The sequence below is a fragment of the Eptatretus burgeri genome, chromosome 13, assembly GCF_056783735.1.
Source record: "Eptatretus burgeri isolate ZD-2024b chromosome 13, Ebu_testis_v1, whole genome shotgun sequence".
Classification (NCBI taxonomy): Eukaryota; Metazoa; Chordata; class Myxini; order Myxiniformes; family Myxinidae; genus Eptatretus; species Eptatretus burgeri.
Window position 1 is genome coordinate 32,126,600 of NC_140973.1, and position 24,881 is coordinate 32,151,480.

General features: G+C 47.1%; 1 protein-coding gene across 1 annotated transcript in view; it reads left to right on the plus strand.

The window, feature by feature from the left end:
- Positions 1-24,881, plus strand: part of CDHR2 (cadherin related family member 2) — a 246,758-nt gene that overhangs the window by 100,389 nt on the left and 121,488 nt on the right. Inside the window, exon 11 of the mRNA XM_085851957.1 lies at positions 15,470-15,582. Within this exon, the coding sequence (XP_085708083.1) occupies positions 15,470-15,582 (113 nt within the window). The remainder of the gene's footprint in view (positions 1-15,469; positions 15,583-24,881) is intronic.

Sequence of the window (24,881 nt, forward strand, 5' to 3'; positions counted from 1 at the left end):
CCGCACTGTACATTCCCTGGCTCGATCGCAGCTTCGCTGGCCGTAGAGACGAGAAGACGTTCACCATCCGTGGAGAATCCACTGCTGCTAGCAAGGACCGAAGGTACATCATCATGGATAAATCCGTGCACGTCGCACGAGTGGCGTACGTGTCTGCTTTCGAGCACATTCCATACAGTGCGCGTGGTTCCGCCATTACGCACGTGGCCAGCGGTCGCATTCACACGACTCCGCGAGCGTGTGCGCGGGGCGAACACCAATATGTGTCGGATATTGAGGTTGAAAAGGAACAAGCCGCTTCTTCCCGCACACTCGTATCCTGCCTAACATAGCGTGGAGTCGGCTTTATCGGCCTCCGTACTCGTTTTGTGCAGCGTGGGCCTCGTGCTGGCTGTGTTTCCCATGCCGTGAAAAATGCCATTCGTGCAGCCTCTTAAGAGGTATTTATTCGCATGCCTTTTTAATGCAACCGGCAATCTTCCCCAGATCATCGGGAGCTCGAGTCGATAATCCTGCACCAACAAGCACACCACATGACTTGGCGCTGCAGTTTCCCCACCGCGGCGCCCCACGCGCTGGCCTCCACGAGGGCCCACCTTACAGCGAAGGCACACGTGGCTGATTTACCTCAGGAATAATCAGAAAAGAATAAGAGTAGGGATGAAATTAAGGAAAAAGTGATTGAAGCAACCCTAGCTATTAGATCATCGCAACGCACTCCCTTGTTGTCCCGCTAAACAAAAAGGAAAGGGGCTATCTACACGTATAATAATGGAATGACTGTCTTGGGACACTATCTGTTGTATGCATGCGGTTCCGAGAACCGCAACTATATATATATATATATATATATATATATATATATATATATATATATATATATATATATATATATATATATATATATACACACATGTGTATATCTGTATATATATATATATATATATATATATATATATATATATATATATATATATATATATATATACATACATATCGTTGTGGTTTCCGCCGCGTTCGGCATGCGGATGACTGTTCTAGCCAAATCGCGGTCGCACATCCACCGAAGGCCGCAATCCAGTCGTGACTTTCCGGACCAACCCCAAAATCCAGTCACGGATGCCTTAACGCATCATAAAGTAGCCAGTTATTCTGTCCACACGCTAAAGGTTGGATCGCCGAATTATCGATGTACCTAATTATTCGCGCGGACAGAAATGCAGGGAGTTTATACCTCGACGGGACCTGCACGAAAACGAGCCACTTAAGCGGCTCGTTCCGTATGCGAAGCCGAGCGGTTATAAATCGCCAAATCCCGTCGGACCAAATGATCACTTTTATCGGCCTTAATAGCCAGTTAATATCCTGAGCGCACCATGGCAGTCAATGGCAGAAAGTGACGCAACGAGCAGGTTGACATTCAAACATTGGGGCATTTATTTGCAGTAGGCATGCAGTCAACGATTGGGGGGGGGGATGGGGATAAGACACGAGCAAAAGACCGACAGCCGGGTATAAGAAATGCAAGTATATACAGGCACTTATACAATTCACTACTTATTGGACTGGCGCCACGAACACACACACACACACACACACACACACACACACACACACACACACACACACACACACACACACACACACACACACACACACACGATCGGACCAGCTGGTCATTATTGAGACCTATCTCAGACCTGCCCACCTCGTGCGGTCTTCGAGGACCAGGTCCCCGGGGTCTACTGGACCCCAGCACGATCCGATGGTCCAAGTGAGCAACGTCGGCATAGCGAAGGCTGGCTGGAGAAGACCCTCCGTACGCACTTTCCAGAACTCCTGCGCGACCAGAACAACAGGAAGACCAGCCGCGAAGGACGACAGGAGGAACACGCCCGGAGAACTGACAAGAAGCTTGAAGCTCGAAGAAGCTCGAAGAAGCTGGTAGAAGAAGCTCGTGTAAGCTAAGCTGGTAAAAAAGAGCTCTGCTTCCGTCCTTCTCTTCCCTTTTTATTTCTGAAGGGCGCGCCTTGCTTCCCGCGTGACTCATCCGCTGTCGGTGGGGGCTGCCGCATTCCATTCCTCCCGCTGGCTGTTTTTATGCCCATATTCGGTAAGGAATTCAGCTCGGGGATGCAGTCTGAACACGCCCGCATTCCATTCCCCCCCCCCGGCGAGCACGAGGGTTTGGTGGGTGAGGGCTTCACCTTTCACCTACTGAGCGCGCAGGGGACGCTCGCTGTTCTGGCAGCGTGTCCTCCACAAACGGGAATTTTGCGGCTGTCGCTCAAGATGGGGTTTTCCTTATACAAATCACAGCGCCTTTATTTACCCATTAAACAAGGGAAAAGGACTATCTACAAAACACGTACTTACCGAGATAACTCATCTACAGGAACCTGAATGTCTGTGTGCTCATGGCTTCCAGATCTGCAACAATATATATATATATATATATATATATATATATATATATATATATATATATATATATATATATATATATATATATATATATATATATATATATATATATATATATATATATATATATATATATACACACACACACACACACACACACACACACACACACACACACACACACACACACACACACACACACACACACTGTTACGAATTAGCGCCCGCCGGCGTGCGAACGGCCGCTTTCCACTAATAGTAGCCACTCGCCCACCGGACGGACAATTCAGTCGTGACCTTCCGGAACAAAGCCGGAACCCTGTCACGGGTGGGTCTTCAACCCCACCATGGCTTAGCCAATTTTAGGGTCAATCTCCGAATCTCGATATACCTAAGTACCCGCGCGAGTAGCCTACCGGGAGACCGTACCTCGGCGCAGGTCGGCTTGGACACGAACCGCCCAAGCGGTCCGTTCCGTTCTGCAGTGATAACAGAGCGGGTATTATCGCTCGACCTCGCCGGATCCGATTCTATTTAACGGGTATTTAAAACCCAACTAATATTCCGAGATGCAATATGGCGTTCCAATGGGGAAAGAAGACACAACGGACGGGTAACATTCACACAAGTGCATTTATTTACAGCACGTATACAGTCATGCAGTCAATGCTGGTATGGAAGCAAATGAAGCGAAAGCACTTCAACCGACTATAAGCAATTTATAATTTACAGGCACTTAAACAGGTTTTACTTATGGAGACTCGGCACCACATCATTCACACAAAAGAAGAGAAAAGGCCACCCCCAAAGACAAGGGCGCCAGACAGGGTCCGTAGACCTTTATGGCGTGGGACTTGGCAGACCGAACGAATCCCACGAGACTGTTGCAGGTTACCTGCACCCTCGTGGTGCGATAGTGGGCGAGCTCTCTCCGGCGCTCCTTGCACGAACACGCAAGTCCGCGCGACACAGCTGGCAGAGCGGCGCCTCCAGTCCGCGTCCCCTCCGCGATGCCCGGACTCTCCACCGACTGCCAGCTCCAACGAGCGGGTCGCTCTACGGACTGCTTCTCCAAGACCCAGACGGGCAGAAGACCACGAACCGCCAACTGACACTGACACTGACACTCTCACCGACCGCCCCTGACTTCCCAGCGGCCCCTCCGTGCGCCCTTTTATTTCCCCGGCGCCCCGCCCCTCCCTTCATGACGCGCGGGGGGGGGGGGAATTCCAACAGAGATCGGCTGGATCAGTTGTTGTTTCCCAACCGTCAATCTTGTTTACCAGAGAAATCGGGGCGGGAGTTGTTTTCCAACCGTCATTCTTGTTTACCAGAGAAATTGGGGTGGGAGTTGTTGTTCCCCTTTTGTGTTCGTGGAGATGTTGACGGTTGCTGGCGGAGTGGTGAGGATGGCGTGGTTGTTGAGAGGCAGGTGTGGTTGTGGTTGTTGTGAAGCGGTGTTGTAGTTGGTGGTTGGTCCAAAATAAAGATAGGAAAAGAAAAACACTATCTCAAAGAATCACAGCCCTGTGATACAAATAAATCCCATTAAACAACGGTGGGGAAATCTAACTGAACACGGACTTATCGGCATAACGAACTAAGAACCTATATGGTGTTCTGCGAATTTCCACAGCCGTAACACTACCCCCTCCCCTTTTTACAGACTCGTCCCGAGTCGTCGAATTTTCGTGTGCAATCATGTGTAAGTTTCCCCAAGTACGTTTTATCTTCGGATCCCTGAGTGCGACATTTAGTGTATTCATGTCGCAAAAATAAATAACCGAGGGGCTGAGTAACTAACTCAACAAACCCACTCATACAGACGACTTAAATAAATTGCCGGCGCTAAGACACACATGCAGGGGGCACAACTCATTTACAATTACAACTTATCCTTAACTTATAAATTTTACACTAAACCATGGCCCAGGATCGATGGACTCTGTGGAAAAAAAAACAGCAGGGAGCCAGGCTGCTCACACGCAGTCCTTGGCCTCCCCCGTGAAATGAGCGCAGTGAACACAAGACTGTGCACGGGCTGCACAAATGCAGTCTGCGTGTGCGGCTGCCTGCAAGGCAGTGCCTGCAGAACAGTGAATGGTACTGACTCAAGCAACAGAAGCAATGTGGATGGATGGATGGATGGATTAACACGGTGCACGGGCCACCAATGCGGTCCCGTAATGCGGCTGCCTACAGGGCAGTCCCTGCAGCACGCACGACGATCTGACGCAGCAAACAAACGTTGCACGGGCCGCCAATGCGGTCCCGTGATGCGGCTGCCTACAGGGCAGTCCCTGCAGCACGCGTGACTATCTGACGCAGCAAACAAACGTTGCACGGGCCGCCAATGCGGTCCCGTGATGCGGCTGCCTACAGGGCAGGCCCTGCAGAACGCGCGATGATCCTGGCGCACATGGCAATCAACAGGGCCGCAGGCATGGGGCCACGGCAAAGGCGGGCAGACAAGGCATGGCATGGCAAGGCAAGGCCGTTGCAGCAAAACGGGCCGGTGGTGAAGTCGACCGGCACAGGCCCTGTAGTAAAACAGCCGGCAGATGATCCGAACGGCACAGGTCTTGCTGCAAAACAGCCGGCAGATGATCCGACCGGCACAGGCCTTGCAGTAAAACAGCCGGCAGATGATCCGACCGGCACAGCCCTTGTAGCAAAACAGCCGGCAGATGGAGTTGGCCGGCCTCTTGCCTTGTTCAAGGAGGTTGGTGGAGTGAGTGCGGTGGCGCTGGCCACTCGGAAGGCGGGCTCGGACCTACCCTACTGTCTCCCTCCCAACCTATCGCCTTTGCCTGTCTCTGTCCATACCCACTCCCTTGGTTTGCAACCAAACAAATTTAGCCCCAACTTATTTTTTTTTTATCTCCCTTCTATAAATTTGTCTCCTAACCCCCTTTACAGTCTCTGTTCGGCTAACCTATCACGTCACCTAGCCTACTCCCAACCTCTACGTTCCCTTCCTGGAGGGGAATAAGGGAGAGCTAGCGTCCTGTGTCGAGGCCCAATGAAGCCTCAGAATGGCCTCCTCAGATCTCAGCGATCTACTTTACCACGGTGAGTCCAGCGGCCCACAACGAGTGAAGGGATGGATGGTGCGGAGGGGTACACTTTCTGATCTACCCTAACCATTTACTTGTTAACTACCCCGGGGCTTTTCAAAAGCGCCTCTTGCTTAAACTATCGGTTCTCACAACCAAGATTCCCGTCGCCTGTGTTGGTGTCCTTACAATTTCGGGCTGTGCCCTCAAATTTTCCCTCATGCCCTTGCACGTTTTCGTGGCTGGGATGCGTGGCTCCCTTGGCAGGAACTACCCTCTGCGGATTCTCAAACAATGGCACCCCCGGGCACTACAACTTCCTCCGAGCCTACTAGCTTCCTAAACACCGGGGAGTGCCTTCCATGGCTACTCCCCCTCGATGCCCACGTGGCGTGTTGGCGCCCCGGGTCCCTTTTCGAGGGTCGCCCGTGCCCAGTACACTGCCCCTGTGGCATATGGCGCCCCGGGCCCCGCATCATGCGGGTCACCCGTGCCCACTACGCTATCCCGGCCCCCCATGGACCCTTGGCCTACCGCGGCCGACTAGCCCGGTGCCCGGGGTACCCAGTAAGCGATACTCAACGTTCGCAGCCTCGCTCCCAGCCCGTCAACAGGGCTCCTGCACCCCTCCAAACGGGTTTCGAGCCTGCTTCCCCACCAACAGCAAGACGACCTCCATTTTGTCAATTTGACTAACCCACTATCTCACTTTATTCTGACCCCAGGGTCCCTTGGGTGGCAATCACTCCTCCCCCCAATCACTCATCGCACCATGCATACCACATTCACTCCATACACACAGGCCCGATGGCCTCACTCACTCAACATGTTTCCACTTCACTCTTCAACTCTCACACTTCATCGCTGAACTCGTCCATCCTTCTGACTACATCTCCTAACTACCTCGTGCTCCCACGTCGTCCCTTACACTACAGCACGTTCCTTTTAACACTACGTAGCTAAGCTACGTCCCCTCTCCACATCCAAAGTCTGTCACTGTCCTCAAATATTATTTCCAATCTTCCATCCTAAATCTAAACTGCATCCCTCTACCAAATCCATTCCACGGGCCCCAAGAGGACTTATCCCTGCCCCATGGAGCCAGTCCAGCTAAGCTACCCCTTCCCCCTAATTAGTGGTATCCTGTGCCCTGTGAGGGGGGGGGGTCTTCCACCCCTTGCCCAGGAATCCTGTTCACCCGAAGCGAGGCTTGCTTTTTTTTTTCTTTCTATTCGCGCAGCACCAGCGCGGCAACTCGCAACCTGCGCTCTTTCCCCGTGATGTCATGGAAGCTGCTCGCGCTTCGCGCACCTCGTCCCTCCTCGGACGGTACCATCCGACACAGATTTTCCTCCTGTTGGATTCCGACCATGCAGCCACGACGTCACCCTGCGCATCCAAAAAACAAGCCTCGCGTTTCGAGGGGTTCCCTACGCGAACGCATGTGCTCTGCTCGTCGGAGCTTCGCACACGCTCGCTTGGAGAACCCATCCGGTCCAAATCCGTAGTCCAGCCTACCTTCTGTCCGTCCGCGGGATCGGCTAATCCACTGCGTGCGTTTCCGGACCGGGCTTCACTCACGTAGCCGCGCACGTGGCGGCCTCGTGCGTCGCACAGCACGGACCCCGCGCGCGCTGCCGTGCAAACCCGGCATGGTCCCCAATGCAGCTACGGCCGCTACTCGACCTTTATCCACTGTCAGGCTCCGTCGTCTTCGCACTCTCGTGCACAAACTTCCTCGTGCCACGACGCTCACACACCATGCCATGACACTCACACCGGGACATGCGGTTGCATGTTCCCACATGCCAGCTGCCATCTCCCTCACATACAGCGACCTCTCACACACGGCCGTTCACTCACGCATGCCATTTCCCTCGCACACGTGGTTCCATTCACACACGGCCGTTCACTCGCACACGTGGTTCTTTTTACACACGGTGCCTCATCCACACACGGCGCCTCATCCACACACGGCGTGCTGGGAGGCACGCACCTCGGCTCACTCGCAACCACGCACACCCTATTATTCACACACGCTGTCCCTTTCACCCACGCTATGCGCGCTTTTCAGCACGCATTTTGCCACACTCGTAAACACACACACAGGAACAATCATGCAGGGGATTTGTGCCACAAGGGATTCTGGGGCCTTCACACCCCCAAAGCTTTGTGTGCACCCGTCAACAGCACTCGCCCCCTCTACCTCGCAAAGCTCGACCAGACCCACCTGGTCGAGATCCGCTTCAGGGGAGCATAGCGTCTCCCTCCATTTCTGAGGGAGGCCATCCGGCTGCTTGCACCGGGTCACGACACATTCCCTGAGCTCGTCCTCATCGTCCTCCACTAACTCCATGTGTGTGTGCTCGTCTTTCACCCCATCTTTATCGTGTAGTCTATCCTCTACTTTTTCTATCTCCCGAGTCTCTATACATTTTATTTCTGTTGTCTCTTCATGTCTATTAGTTTCTTCCTGGATCTTCGTCTCTGTTTCCTCCTTCGTTCTATTTAATTCAGTCTCGACTCAGTCTATCTCCCGTGTCTCTGTCAATACTTCTATTTCCTTCTTTGTCTCAGTTATTTCCATCGTCTCCATTTTTATGTGTCTCCTTTATCAGAGTTTGCCCTAATTGTTCTTTCATCCGACGAGTGGTGTCAATCAAGTCCTGCACCACGAACATTACTCCTTGTGGTGCTGTCACACATCCCACCTTATTGTGCCGTTCTACTTCCTGGCTCCTTTTGAGTTGTTCTTCCTCTGAGCTTTTTGAGTTGTTCGTTCTCTTTCCGGAGTTTTTTCATCTCTGTGGACTCAAATTTTGCCCTCTCCTTGAGTTGGTTAATTTCAACCTCATTTCCTTTATGTTTTCTACTCCACCATCTCTCATGTTCTTCATTGTTCAATCTCATTGTTTCCTTCATTTTGTTGATCTCCCTTTCCTGTTTCATTCGTTCTTCTGTCACTATCTCCTCGTACTCCAACCTTGTTTTTTCCTTTTGTTGTTCAGTTTTAAATTCATACTCTTTTTGCTTTTTATTCCACTGTCTCTCTTGTTCCTCATTCTGCAATCTCGTTATTTCCTTCAATTGGCTGATTTGCCTTTGTTCTTCCTCCCTCCTTTCTTCCTGTACATCGGCCCATCGTTGTGACTCCGTTCGCACGTAATCCTCATGAACCCTGTCTATGTGCCGCAGTGCCTCGTCCAATTCAAAGGAAAACGAATGCAATTCCCCTATACAGTTGTCACCATTCCACCACCGCTGCAAGGACTTCGACACTTGTCTCCGAAGCCCGTCAATGCATGCGCCGGCATCCTGCCACGCCTGCCATGGCGCCTGCCGCGACCACGTGGTCTGAATCAGTAGCTGGGAGCCCCCGCCTCGTGCCGTGCCGTTAGTTGTGCTAATAATAGCAGCTCGCTCCGTGTTACGCTGATATGCGATCGCGCCGCTATCGTGCGACTTCAAGTTCATTTGTCGGCAAAGTTCATGCTCAGTGTATGAGGGTGAGCTCTGTGGTGTCCGAGGTGCAGACAGATACGAGCCGAGAGTGTAGTTGTAACTCTGGTTTATTGCGTTCCCGGATGTACACCACTGTGTGCCTCGAGTGGGCATGTACAGATATATGAGCCCCTAACCACATGACAATTATCATCAGCACTCCACGCCCCTCAGCACTCTATGCACATACACCACAAGCTCCCGCACTGATTATAATTGGTGATGGGATTATAAAAAGAACCGTGCCGGGCCATGGATCCTACATCAAAACACATTTCTAATCCACCCTGCACCCGTTCGCCTTGGAACGCCATCTTGCCTCTCGGAAATAATTTTAAATGCTCGTAATTTGGGGAACACAGAGGGTCGCTTCACTTACCCCTGATCCGGTTCCGTGAATTTACTTGGAGGCTGGGTGGATTCGAATCTCACTCCCGGACACCAGTGTTATGAATTCGCGCCCGCCGGCGTGCGAACGGCCGCTTTCCACTAATAGTAGCCGCTCGCCCACTGGACGGACAATTCAGTCGTGACCTTCCAGAACAACGCCAGAACCCTGTCACGGGTGGGTCTTCAACCCCACCACGGCCTAGCCAATTTTCTACCCGCGCAGAATAGGGTCAATCGCCGAATCTCGATATACCTAAGTACCCGCACGGGTAGACTACCGGGAGACCGTACCTCGGCGCAGGTCGGCTTGGACACGAACCGCCCAAGCGGTCCGTTCTGTTCTGCAGTGTTAACAGAGCGGGTATTATCGCCCGACCTCGCCGGATCCGATTCTATTTAACGGGTATTTAAAACCCAACTAATATTCCGAGATGCAATATGGCGTTCCAATGGGGGAAAGAAGACACGACGAACGGGTAACATTCACACAAGTACATTTATTTACAGCACGTATACAGTCATGCAGTCAATGCAGGTATGGAAGCAAATAAAGCGAAAGCACTTCAACCGACTATAAGCAATTTATAATTTACAGGCACTTAAACAGGTTTTACTTATGGAGACTCGGCGCCACATCATTCACACAAAAGAAGAGAAAATGCCACCCCCAAAGACGAGGGTGCCAGACAGGGTCCATAGACCTTTATGGCGTGGGACTTGGCAGACCGAACGAATCCCACGAGACCGTTGCAGGTTACCTGCACCCTCATGGTGCGATGGTGGGCGAGCTCTCTCCGGCGCTCCTTGCACGAACGCGCAGGTCTGCGCGACACAGCTGGCAGAGCGGCGCCTCTAGTCCGCGTCCCCTCCGCAATGCCCGGATTCTCCACCGACTGCAAGCTCCAACCAGCGGGTCGCTCTACGGACCGCTTCTCCAAGACCCAGATGGGCAGAAGACCACGAACCGCCGACTGACACTGACACTGACACTGACACTCTCACCGACTGCCCCTGACTTCCCAGCGGCACCTCCGTCCGCCCTTTTATTTCCCCGGCGCCCCGCCCCTCCCTTCGCGGCACGCGGGGGGAGGGGGGGAACATTCCAACAGAGATCGGCTGGATCAGTTGTTGTTTCCCAACCGTCATTCTTGTTTACCAGAGAAATCGGGGTGGGAGTTGTTGTTGTTCCACTTTTGTGTTCGTGGAGATGTTGACGGTTGCTGGCGGAGTAGTGAGGATGGCGTGGTTGTTGAGAGGCAGGTGTGGTTGTGGTTGTTGTGAAGCGGCGTTGTGTTTGGTGGTTGGTCCAAATTAAAGATAGGAAAAGAAAAACACTACCTCAAAGAATCACAGCCCTGTGATACAAATAAATTCCCATTAAACAACGGTGGGGAAATCTAACTGAACACGGACTTATCGGCATAACCAACTAAGAACCTATATGGTGTTCTGCGAATTTCCACAGCCGTAACAATACATATATATACATATATATATATCTATACATATGTATTGTTACGGGCCGGGGGTTGGTGGAGAGAATGACCGCTAGGTGGGGGAGCTTACGCCATTTCCCACCAGACTCCACGGAATTGTAGGCCGTCGCTCCGGATAATTCCGTAAACTTGAGGGTCGCTGAACCAACCGTGGACGCCAACATCTCAACCGCGTAGCATAGGGTTTATTTGTCCATAACTAATTTACCTAATTAACTACGCAATTTCGACTACCGTGGAAACCACGCCCTTGGCACGTCTTGCTCGAACCGTGTCACTCTACCGACTGCGGTACGGTTCCAACCACTGACTACCAACTCCGGTTCGGGTGCAGCCGAGCGGAAACTGCAAAAGCCGTGCAGGCTGAAATGAACGGATTATCGGGGATAAACCCCCATCTAAACTCAGACCCGGACCATGCTCGACCAATGTAAGGAGGGACAGAAACAGACTGGGAACATTTCTAATAAATTTATTAACAGTAAAATAGAGACAAAGGCAAGACTTGGTGCCAATATGCAAGCAGGGAAATATTTACAATTAGCAAAAACACTCACTCGGTTCTACTTAAAGCCTCTTAAGAGGTATTTATTCGCATGCGTTTTTAATGCAACCAGAAATCTTGCCCAGATCATTAGGAGCTCGAGTCGATAATCACGCAGACACACACACAGAAAGAAAAGAAACCCCAGAGTCTTTATTTGACCCTCGCAGCCGTGAAGAGAGACAAGCTGGGGGTCAGAGTTCGGTGGGTACCTGGTCGTCGGAGGGAAAGCGTGCTCTGTCGTGCGGCACCTGCCAAAGGTCGTTGGTTTGGTCCCAGTCGCACGTGTGGGAGTAGTGGCTCATGGCAGAGCTCACGTGGCGAATAGTCGGGGTCCACAGAACTCCTCTCCCCGGAACAGCCACCGTGAAGAATGAACCAGATTGCTCACAGCCACAGTGAACAAAAACTGCCTGATCCAACCACCATGAAAACTATCGTAACCACACAAGAACCCTCATGCAATCCACCAACCATGCCTCAAAGAGTGCTCGGGAATTTATGGACCTCTCTCAGTGGGGAGGGGCCTTGGTCAGCACACCTCGCTACTCGCCTCTGATTGGACAGGGCCTACGGCCCAGATTTCCGGGGCGGTGCCTTGGCCCCTGCCGGGAAACCCCAACCGCTCTTTCCACCTGGGGTCAAACTTAATGAGTAACAGTATAACGCTGCAAAGGTACGTTGGTGGTGCAGCTGGTTGGCGGTGGATCGTGACGGGCGGAGGGTCATGCAGATAGCTTGTTGGTTGTTAGATGTAAAGATTTAATCACCCTACTAAAAGAAGTCGCAACATACGTTTTTGATTCTCCCACGAGACAAAAGGAAAGGTCTCTGACTACACATGTACTTCACGGGATAACTGACTTTTGGGACCTGTATGTTGAATGCAAATGGTTTCCAGATCCGTAACAATATATATGAATATGATGTTTTGAGACCTGTTCTTCAACCGAAGCGGAACGCCGTGACGTCACCGTCACGGCGCAGAGCTATGTCTGCTGCTCCTGGAAGATAACTACATGTAACATGATAATTACATGATAACATGATAATTACATGATTACATGAGAGGCTTCTGACATATAATTACATGTAACATCATTGTAATTTGGTCTGCAAGATGCTCTCTCTAAAAATATACATATGCCTGGTGCTGGCTTAATGGTTAGTACGGTGGGCTTGGGATCCTTGGATCCTGAGTTCAAATCCCACATGCCTTTGAATTAACACCAGGTGGGGTTGACTCAGCCTGTCATCCTTCCAAGGTCAGCAAAATGAGTACCAGCTTGCTGGGATAATTGAGCCATTCAAGTATCCTAGGTCAGAGTGGAGACCTGTCCAGGATTGTGTCAAATAGCCAAGGAGACTGCTTTGGTCGTGCCACTGACACTGTTCAGAGTATGGTCCCAATGTATGTATGTATGTATGTATATATATATATATGTATATATATATATATATATATATATATATATATATATATATATATATATATATATATATATATATATATATATATATATATATATATATATATATATATATATGTATAAGCCTGGTGTTGGCGCAGTGGTGAGGGCAGCGGCTTGGGATCCAAGAGGTCCTGAGTTCAAGCCCCGTTGGGCCACTGAATTAATACACCAGGGGGTTGACTCAGCCTGTCATCCTTCCGAGGTCGGCGAAATGAGTACCAGTGTACTGGGCTGGTGTATACCCCGGTTAAAATAGGTGTACCATATCCCTGTGTTGTAAGAGGTGACCAGGGTTGCGTCAGGAAGGGCATCCGGCGTAAAACCTGTGCCAAATCACTATGCGGATCATACGGATGATCCGCTGTGGCGACCCCTAACGGGAGCAGCTGAAAGAAGAAGAAGAAGAAGAAGAAGTAATATATATATATATATATATATATATATATATATATATATATATATATATATATATATATATATATATATATATATATATATATATATATATATATATATCCATCTACATCTCTACATCCTATTGTTACAGTGGTTTTGTGGTCAAATCCAGTATTCCAAGCGATCACTAATTTAGTGACGGACTGTCTATAGAGACCATACATCGTCCATCGGAAAATATGAACAGTTCTTTATTAAGGTTTCTGATTACAGAAGCTCAAAGGAGAATCTGTTGCCTGCAGCCGATTCTTCCTTCTCATAGGATGGGTGATGAGCGATGTACTCAAGATGAACCGGTGTAGTTTTCCAACCTCATGAGGATTTGCACCAATTCCCAATGGCCGTGAGTTTATTCGTCTTGTGGTTATAATGTCCGATTCACCAACTGCATTCCAGGCCAATACACTGATCGTGAAAACGGGTTCAACTACAAGGGCACCCGGTAGAGTGCATATCTCTGCCACGCAACGCCTGATCCACAAGAACATATCCGCCCCAACACATTTTGTAATATCATGCTATCTATTGTTTTTGGCCCTTCCTCTCAATCGTGAAGAATCACTTTACAGATTAAATAATTCTCATATCCAGATCCGGATTTGGATCTTCACCAAAATCAAATCAATTCTTCATTGTCACACGTCCAACCTGTCCAAAAAATTTCATCTGGATCCGTCCACAACTTTTTGAGATCTGCACACAAACAAACAAACAGACAGAAAGCAGGTTAAACAACCTCCTTCACCTTTGGTGGCGGAGGTAACTTGATAATCAAATGGGAATAGAAGACAAGGAGGAGAGAAAACATGTATCGCAATAATTATTCTGTACGCTTTATAATCTCTTTGCACCCATGATATCTCAATGGCTTATCATGTTTATCTTACCCTTTCACGACACAGATAGTTAAGCCAGAGTGGTGAAAGATGAGACAAAGGTAGAACCTTTTTCCCACACTATACTTGCTTGAGGTCTGTGGAGTCTGTGCGTGAAGACAGCAGCAACAATGGCTGATGTGGTGGGAACAAGAGGGAGAGAGGGATGCTTCTAGGCCACGTCCTTTATTTGTAGATCACTCTGGGCACACCCGTGTCTCACTTCTTCCTGCCATAATCCCCTTGCCCAAACTCTACCGACCTCTCTTGTCCATTCCATCACTCACTGCCAACCGTTCTCTTTCTGGTCTTTCCCCATCTTGACCCAACCTGTTTCAGCTCCTCGTTGAAGTCTTCCTTTCTCCCAACTCTCCAAAGCTGTCCCACCCCTCCATTCTTATTCACTCTGCGAGCGAGTACTCATTCATTCTCTGCACAGGCCATTCGATCCCACAACATGCCCACTGTTGCTGGCTGCTGGAGACGGTTGTTACCCCCATCACATGGCTGTGTGGCACATTCGGAGTCGACAATTTGACCCGTGTAGGTCGACGAATCGGCTTGTTCTTGTCACCAACCCAACTTCATCCACCAAGTTTTGTCATAATCCATCCACAACGTTTGGAGATATTGTGCTATATATCGTTTTGGCCTCATCTATGAATGGTGAAGAATCACTTTAAGCAATTGAAAAATTCTTGTATGCACATCTGGATCTTCACCAAAATCGAATCAGTTCATTCTTGTCACACACCCAAACTGTCCACCAAGTTTCTTCCAAATCCCTCACTAACTTGTTGAGATATCGTGCTCACAAACAAACAGACAAACAGACATTGGTGAAAACATAACCTCCATCCACCTTCGGTGTCGGAGGTAATAACATTGAATTACTTAATGCTTATTGTAGAACTCGTTAAGGAAATATCTGCTGTAGTTTATGCATTATTAACCCCTGAGGGTCATTTCCACAACACTTGTGTGTGTGTGTGTGTGTGTCGTGGATGTGCTTGTGTGTGTTTTTTTTTAAAGTTGAAGTTGATCCTAGTTTTTGGCATTTTATATTGTTGCACACTCTTTGTTTCACATGTGAATCATCCTATGATGGTTCTGTTGATGATCAATATCTGTGCTTTATGGTGTGAGCTTGAACTTGCATTTACCGGATACTCACCTTAAAGAGCCAGCAGAGAAAATATTCCAGACAATAATATATACGTCAGACAAATGATGTTTGTTGTATTTCTCCTTCCAGGGACAAGTTATTTTTATGTGGATAACAAAACGGGAGAGGTATTTGTGAGTGAAAATATCGACCGTGACACTATGTCTCCCTCAACTGGGGGCAGAGCAGAATTCCAACTTCATGTATGTCTCATCAACTTTCAGGAATTTTTTGACATTAATGATTGCATGAATTTGGTCAAAATGACAAAGCTGCTGAATATAATATTTTTCTGAAGGTGTTTATGAACTTTTATTTTGTTGTGTGGTTTGGATGTCAATATGTACAGTTTTCGCTTTAATGATGCAGTCTTCATTTTGTGACAGTCTATTCCTCGTGAGTTACTCTGCAACAATACCAATTTATTCCCTGAAGACATGGATGACAAATCCAAGTTGTAGCAATATATACATATTGTTGTAGCAATATATACATATTTATACAAGTATACTCAAGATTACGTTAAACCCCCAATACCTTTTCTCCTTATGTGAAGGGAAAAACTAGAGTACCTTTAAATAAAAGGATCTTGTTACTTGTTGCCTATATAAGGTGTGTTGTATAAACAACTGAATTAAGTTCGATGAAATAAAAACTTCTTCAATGTGTAAAGACAGAAGCATGTATCATACAGGTTATTGCCACTGGGATCCAAAATAATAGGGTGTGCCTGCAGCACACAATCGTGCCAATCATCCACAAGTACATCTGCAGAGGTAGCTGCGATAATTACAAGCACCATCTGTGAACAAGAGTTTATCCTACTTGATGAGCTGGTCCACGAAGACACAGTGGCCTGCAAAAGTATTCACCCCCGATCATTAATACCACATTGAGATGAATTATGGAGAAACAATTTTTCCTCAATACTGACCACCGGCTTGTTGTAGCAACTCTTAAGTTGTACCTTAAATCCAGGAGAATGGTCCCATCCCAGCCCTGGCTGGATGTTGGCAAGCTGAAGGATGAAAGGATTGCTGAGGAGCTTGCAAACAGGCTGAGTGGAGATTTGGGGGGTCTGGGTGCTTTGGGAGATCCTGAAGAGTTGTGGAGGGCCTTCAAGACCACCGTCCTTCATGTTGCCGGTGGATGTTTTGGAACCCACCGTCAGGCAAAGAAAAGCATTGTTTCTCAAAGGACATTGGATACCATTGACCAGATTCACATGGCCAGGCTTAATGTCAGAGCTGAGCTGTTCAGGGAGCTGAGGCAGAAAACTGTACATTCGCTGAGAGTGGACAAGGAGGTCGATGTGCGAGAAACATGTGAAGGGGTAGAGCATCACTTGTGTTCAAGTGATTATTGTCCTGCTTACAGAGGAATCCGTGCATTGCATTCCCAAAGCATGTCCCATGGTGTACTGCAGTTAGAGCAGAGGGTGGTAGGTTCTTGACAGAGGAGTCCGAAGTGAAGGCACGCTGGGCCGGTTACTTTGAGCGGCTGTACAAGGCTGACCCACCAGCTGTTGAGTTGGATGCCAGGGGTGTTACTTTCCCTATTGCTGACCCTCCAATCAAATGTGAACCACCTTCATTTGTCGAAACAGACTGCGTTGAACCAGTTGAAAGGAAGTAAAGCTCCTCAAATCTGTGGTATCCACGCTGAACTTCTCAAGGCTGGTGGAAATGCTACACTCATGTCATTGCATGCAGTTATGTGCTCTGTTTGGAGCACAGGCATCATCCCAACTTGCTGGAAGAGTGGCCTTGTTGGCCCTCTCTGGAAAGGGGAGGCTGATCACCAGGACTGCAACAACTACCGAGGGGGGATGCTGCTTTCAGTGCTGGGCAAGTCTTTGCTTGGATAATTCTTGATAGGGTTAGCCACATTCTTCTTGAGCACCACCGCCCAGAGCAGTCGGGCTTTACACCAAAGAGAGAAGTGATTGACTATCCTTGCTCTTCGGGCCCTCACCGAACACAGGTGAGAGTTCCAACAGGGGCTGCTCACAGCCTATGTTGATATCCTCAAAGTGTTTGATTCAGTGAATCAGGATGCCCTCTAGAGGATTCTCGGTCTTCGTGGTGCCACCTTGGTGCCACCAAAACGGATCAATCTGATTTCTGAACTATACTATTGTACTGTGAGTGCTGTGAGGTGTGGTGGTGCCACCTCTGACTTACTTCCGGTTGTTACTGAAGTTTGTCAGGGGTATGTACTAGCCCCCACAGTTTTCAGCATTTGCATGGACTACAATCGGGGAGGATGTCAGAGAGATCAAGCTACAGTGCATCATTTGAGAATGTCAGGATCTCTGACCTTGATTTTGCAGATTATGCAGTCATCTTTGTGGAGATGCTGCGTATCCTTACAGGGGCCACCCAGACGCTGAAGGAAGAATCGGAGCTGCTGGGATTATGGGTTTCCTGTGTGAAATTTAAGATCCAGGCTTTCAATGACACCTTGGATGCTGCTGTCTTGTTTGTTCCTGTTTGTGGCAAGGATGCTGAGGTCATGGAGGGATTCACTTACCTTGGCAGTGATATTCATGTCTCCAGATGTTGTGAGTCAGAGGTCACTAGGTGTCTGGGTCAGGCCTGGGGAGTTATTGATTCTCTGGATCATGTGGTGTGGTGCTGTTGGCACCTATGCAGGAGAATGAAAGTCCAAGTCTTTAATTTATGATGCTTCTAGTCTTGCTGAACAGATGTGAGACTTGGACTCTGACCAAGGATCTGAAATGGAGACGTAACTCTTTCGGTACCAGATCCCTTCGAAGAATCCTTCCCGATCGCTGGTCAGACTTTGTCTCCAAGGAGCGTTTGCTGAGAGAGACTCAGATGAGATTTGCTACCTGCATAGTCCGTGAGCATCAGCTGCAGCTGTATGGGCATGTGGCTCGTTTTGCTGATGCTGATCCAGCTCACCAGATTCTCTCAGTGAGGGAGTCACTTGGATGCCAATGGGCCGATCACATACCTCATGCTTTAAACAGGTTGATCGGCATCTCAAGGACATGGGGATGGGCCAGGCATCTGCCTGGGGGATGGCCAGACGGAGGCCCCTGGAGTACCAGTGGAAAGTGGATGCAGCAACCATTTACCCATATCATTCATGCAGGCCTATTATGTTACATACCTTCTTGACATGCATTGTAAACATCATAAATTTAATTCTTCACTCACATCTGGTCATATCAGACAGAAGAAGTTTCATAATTTTTGGATAAGAGTTAAATTCAACTAATTATGGCTGGGCTGGAATTCCACTTCACCGATGATGTCATCGTTGTCACCATACATCTACCCCATGGGGAGTTGATGACAGATGCCAAGTTTCATTTTTTTTCATTGAGCGGTTTAGGAGAAAATGATGTCCAAATTTTGATCTCATCTGGAATTTACATTCCAGATAAGGTATTGTCATCGCACACCGTCCGTCCGTCCGTCTCCTTTTTTTACTTCTCTGGCCAAACCGCCGGGCCGATCCGGCTAAAATTTTGCAGCAACGTGCCCCTTCTAACTGTTAACAGGAATTGCAAAGCTCGTTGCAAAGCTCAAAATGGCTGACTTGTAAATTTATTGAAAATTTTTCTTCTCCAGACCAACCCGTCAGAATGCTACTAAATTTGGGTTATAACATTAGGACAGTGTCCTGATGTTTAATTGCGGAGGCCGATCACATGGCCGGAAGTGTGTTAAAATGGCGGTCCTGCAAATTCTTTCCAAAATCATTTTCTCTTATCCATCAGTCAGAATGCCACCAAATCTGGGTTACAACATTAGGCACGGGTAGAGATCTTAATTTGCCAAAGTCATTACGATCACATAACCGTAAGTGTGTCAAGATGTCCGACTTGTTCAATTTTGGGGAAAATCACGTAAATTCCTTCAAAAATCTTCCTCACCAGACCCACCAGTAAGAATTCTACCAAATTTGGGTTTCAACATTAAGCCAGTGCTCAGATAAGCTCAGGTCCAGTGGTCCTATTTTTTCGTTTAATCCAATATGGCTGCCATACCATGTGACCATAGTTTGCAATAAATTATTCACCACGGGGAGTCCCTCTTATGTATAAATTTTGCATCGATCAGATAAGTGGTTCCAGAGAAAAACTTTTTTTATAAGTGAAAACATGGACACACACACACACACACACACACACACACACACACACACACACACACACACACACACACACACACACACACACACACACACACACACACACACACACACACACACACACACACACACACACACACACACACACACACGCCGGCATTGCAGTAGTCTTCCATCCCCTTTGGAGCGAGACTTATATGCTCAGGTGGCATCAAAATGTGAAAACTTTGGAAGGGGGGAATACTTTTGCAGACAACTGCATCTTGTATGGGGCTGTTGTGGGCAGCAGGATCTGCTTCGTCAATTTGTGCATATAGTCAAAGGGTTTATACTCTTTTAACTGAATGATGTAGCAAATCTGGAGTATAGTCACAGCTTTTCTCGACATAGTCATTATGTTCCACTTGCAAAACAGCCGAAAGCATCAAAAAATATAATCTTTATATTTCTTATGTACCCTTTCACGTCTTATTCCTGTTCATATGCATACAAGAAGCGAAAAGAGCATATTAAACATTAAACATGCTATGATCATAGAAGTTTCAATCGCATGACCCTTATACTAATGGAACACACACTGACCGATATTTGCTACAGCTGTGTTATCTCTAATGTCCATTGTTGTGGAGGAAGTTGAATATAATATATTTTGATTCTGATGAAGATACATTAATGACACCTTTGAAACTAGGCCAGGTCTTCCCCAGCATCCAATTTAGAAATTAAATGAGAAAGGGAAGGGTGGGGATTGACCCTTTTGGATGTCCAGGTTTGTCGAACACCAGCCGGCCATTTGGGGACATCTGTGTGCAGGAGGTCAGCACATACAGTACCAACCAATTGTTGAATAATAATGCATGACATCCCATGAGCTACCAATGTGGTCTTGTTTCCACACTGATGTCTCATGCATGAATGGATGATGTCAACAACCACATATACCACAACCAAGGAAATGAGACAAATGCGAGATATTTTGCCAGGGAATGTTTATTGCAATGTAATAAATTACCCCGTTGGCTGCTTGTGTTTGTTTGGCAGCAACACATTATTTAAACTAGCAGAGTGCCCGCCCTACAAGCGATCTTGTTCCAAGCATGTAACACGTTAAGGCACTGTCACACCTTGACGATTTAGCCAGCGTATGCCGACTTATGAAAAAATTTTCTAAAACGCTGGCACACGTCGAATACGTTATGGGTAAGTTTTGATAACATTAAGAGCACGCTGAAAAACACTGCCATATGTCGTAGTACGCTGGCTTTAATCGTTGTACTTTGTGGTTGTCCTCAACTTTTTGCATGCTTGAAATTTTACGACGTATGCCAGCATATGACTCACACGTTCCGCTACGCTGGCCATAAGTTGTAGGCACGTTATGCGATCGTTGACACACGTTAATTTAAAGTTACTCATAAGTCGAAACACGTCGAGGTAATGTTTAGCGTACCTGAAACTTATTTCTAACCTATGTGTAACGTATCTCCAACGCACATTGACGTATGTAGACGTATTTGATTGACGTCTTCCGGATGACCACAGAACCTGAACGTGTTTCTAACTTACAGCTACCATATAATGGCGTATTGGCAGCGTTTAGGGGAATTGGTATATAAAAATGGGGTTCACAGGAGGAACCCGTCAGTGTTCCAGACTCCATGTTTTTTTTTTTCTTCGGCATGACGGTGATCTTGACACTTCGATTTCTAGTGCGGTTATAATATAATATAATGAATAGGCTTCCACTCAACGATTTAAATCATAACCGCACTTGAAATCGAAGTGTCAACATCACCGTCATGCCGAAGAAGAAAAAAACAAAACAAAAAAAAACAAACATTACCTCGACGTGTTTCGACTTATGAGTAACTTACCAGTAACGTGTGTCGACGTGTTTCGACTTATGAGTAACTTACCAGTAACGTGTGTCAACGATCGCATATCGTGACTACAACCTATTACCAGCGTATGCGGAACTTGTGAGCCGTACGTTGTAAAATTTTCAGCATGCTTGAAATTTCACGACGTACTCAACGTACCACGAAATATGACAGCGTACTTCATCGTTTTTCAGCGTCCTCTTAACGTATACACAACTTACCCATACCGTATTCGACGTGTGCCAGCGTTTTAGACACATTTTTCATAGGTCGGCATACGCTGGCTAAATCGTGAAGGTGTGACTGTGTGGTTGACACTTCCAATTCTCAGGCGGTTATGATTTAAATCGGCGTGCGGCAGGTTTTTAACAGGCTACGCCACGAGTTCGTCGGCGATACGTGCAGCGCATTATGCCTAAGTTAAACTATCGTTGGGCGTAGGTTGTGAACGCCGACAACAGGCTAAACATTCGTTGGTATAAGTTATCTATAAGACAACGAAATGTTCTGTGCCCGTTACTAATATGTTATGCATACGACCAACACGTTATGAATACGACCAAAACTTTTTTAAAAACATCAAAATTTCAGCGTACGCCAACGTTTTACATACATTTTTATATGTTGCCATTGCTGGCGAAAGCGTCAAGGTGTGACAGCACCTTTAGTCTGATACATACCTTTATTTGGGCGGTGTAGGCAACTGACAGTTCACCCTGGTTACATGCATGAAGCAAAAACATACCTGCTCCTTATAATTAAAAACACCTCACAGCACTGGAAAACGTGGGGACAGGAATACTGTACTGAAAATGGTGGAGACTTGTAATACCCTCCCCCACCTGGAGGCGGCGCTACACGATACACATTTACATCAAGAAGTTGCGTCCCATCAAGATCACCAGCAACAATAAAAACACGTCAATGCATTAATTGGGGTCATGCTAATCCTCTGTAGAAAGTCTGGATGTAATCAGAACTGTAGGAGGAGTAGCGTGACAAACAAACACCGGTCCTTGAATTGAAGTTAGGATTTGCTTCGCAATGGTCGTGGATGGAGGCACAAATTTTTGTGACTACAGCAGGCTTTCTGATTTTTATAAACCAATGGTGGCAGAGTGTAAGGAAGTGGAAATATTTTGTAAGTTTATGTATTTCCACATTATCAGGGCAGGGCCACTCAGGAAAAATTGTCAGAATAATTTGAGTTGTATTTCACAGAATGGTGTTACAGTTAAACCATTGTGCATCATTACAAAATTAAAATACACTTTCATTGATGTTGCAGACGTCCATCTGTGGGCAGAGGCAATGCATGATGTGCTGTTAATCCATTTCAACACACACACACACACACACACACACACACACACACACACACACACACACACACACACACACACACACACACACACACACACACACACACACACACACACACACACACACACACACACACACACACACCAGAATATTTAATTTGTATTGCTATTTCCTGATTGCCTTGACCTGAACCCTTCAGCTGCTTGTGTTACCACAGGTATAGTGTCTGTGTGGCAAAAAGCAAGTGCTTGTTAACATTTGCATGGCAATGGTTGTGAAATATATATATGAAAATAGGACCACTGGACCTGTAGCTTATCTGGACCCTGGCCTAATGTTGTAACCTAAATATTGTAGAATTCTGACTGGTGGGTCTGGTGAGGAAGATTTTTGAAGGAATTTACGTGATTTTCCCAAAAGTTGAAAAAATCAGCCATTTTGACACGCTTCCAGTCACGTGATTGGAATGACTTTGGCAATTTAACACATCTACCCTTGCCTAATATTGTAACCCAAATTTGGTAGCATTCTGACTGGTGGATCAGGAGAAAAAGATTTTGGAAGGAATTTGCGGACCGCCATTTTGACACATTTTCAGTCATGTGATTGGCATGGCTTCCACAAATTAACATCAGCACTCTAGCCTAATGTAGCAACCTAAATTTAGTACCATTTTGACTGGTGGTTTTGGAGAAGAAGATTTTTGAAGTTGTTTACGCAATTTTCCCAAAAATTGACCAAGGCGGCCATTTTAGCACATTTCCGGTCACGTGATCGGCATTACCTCTGCAATTTAACATCCCAACCCGGGCCGTATGCTGTAACCCAAATTTGGTAGCATTCTGACTTGTGGGTCTGGAGAAGAAGATTTTTGAAGAAATTTACTAAGTCAGCCATTTTGACCTGCTTAAAGTCATGTGACCGGAACAAGCTTTGCAATTCCTGTTACCAGTTACGAGAGGAACATTGCTGCAAAATTTCAGCCAGATCGGCCCAGCAGTTTGGCTGGAGAATTCGAAAAAGGAGAGGGATGGACGGACGGACGGACGGACGGATAGACGGATGGTGTGTGATGACGATACCTTATCTGGAATGTAAATTCCAGATGAGCTTAAAACGAAAAATACGGTGAGGCGGTGAAGCGGTGAGTCAGTCCGGGAAGCTGTGAAGACTACTCTATATGCCTATTAATCATGTCCTGTTTGAACGTTAATTCACCAAGACCCTTAAGACCCCTGAAGACCAAAAGATCCTGAGGACCCAAAAGATGCAGATAACCCAAAAGTCTCTGAGGACCCAAAATACCACAAGGACCCAGAAATCTCCAAGGACCCTGAATATCCAAATGCCACCGAAGACCCAAAAGACCCTGAAGACCTAAAAAGACCCTGAAGACCCAGACGTCCCCAAAGACCCAATAGATCCTAAATACCCAAAAGACCTCAAAGACCCTTTAGACCCCTTATACCGTTCAGACAGATTAGACAGCTTAGACTCTTGACCATTTAAAGCACTTGGACCTTCTTGTATCACAAATAAATATAATACAAATATATTTGTAGAAAATAAATGTTTGTATTATGATTGGTGTAAATCATGCCAACACAGCAAATCTGTGGCATCAATCTCTGCAACGATGTGTGGAGAGGTGAGCGTGGCAAGCCGATCCATGCTAGTGAGGTATAAATATGCGCCACCACAGTAGCTGAAGGATGGATAATTAAATAAGATCTCAGATGAGACACCATGTTTAGCCAGCAGTGTGGAGTTATCGTACCATACTGACGATGCCCATAAGACAGAAACGCCTTCACGAGTTGGTCTCTTTTCCCCTCTGGCCTTGCTGCTAACGTGTCACAGGATTGTGAAATGCCTGTCGTTGTCACCACAGAGATCCATCTGTGGGTGAAGGCAATGCACGACATGCTGTTTGCTCATGATTTGACATGTACAAGTACACACACACACGCTATTAATTTTTTTTATTCTTGCCAATTCACGTCTCTTTTTGATGCAACATTTGCAGCTGCTATTGAGGATGGTGTGTATTAGCTATTGAAGAAAGATGCTTATTTCAAATAAAATAGCCCTTGTACAATCACTTCACAACTTTCATGACATTGAAATCAGAATCTGTATCCTTTAATACTTTCCTTTGTAAACTGTTAGTAATA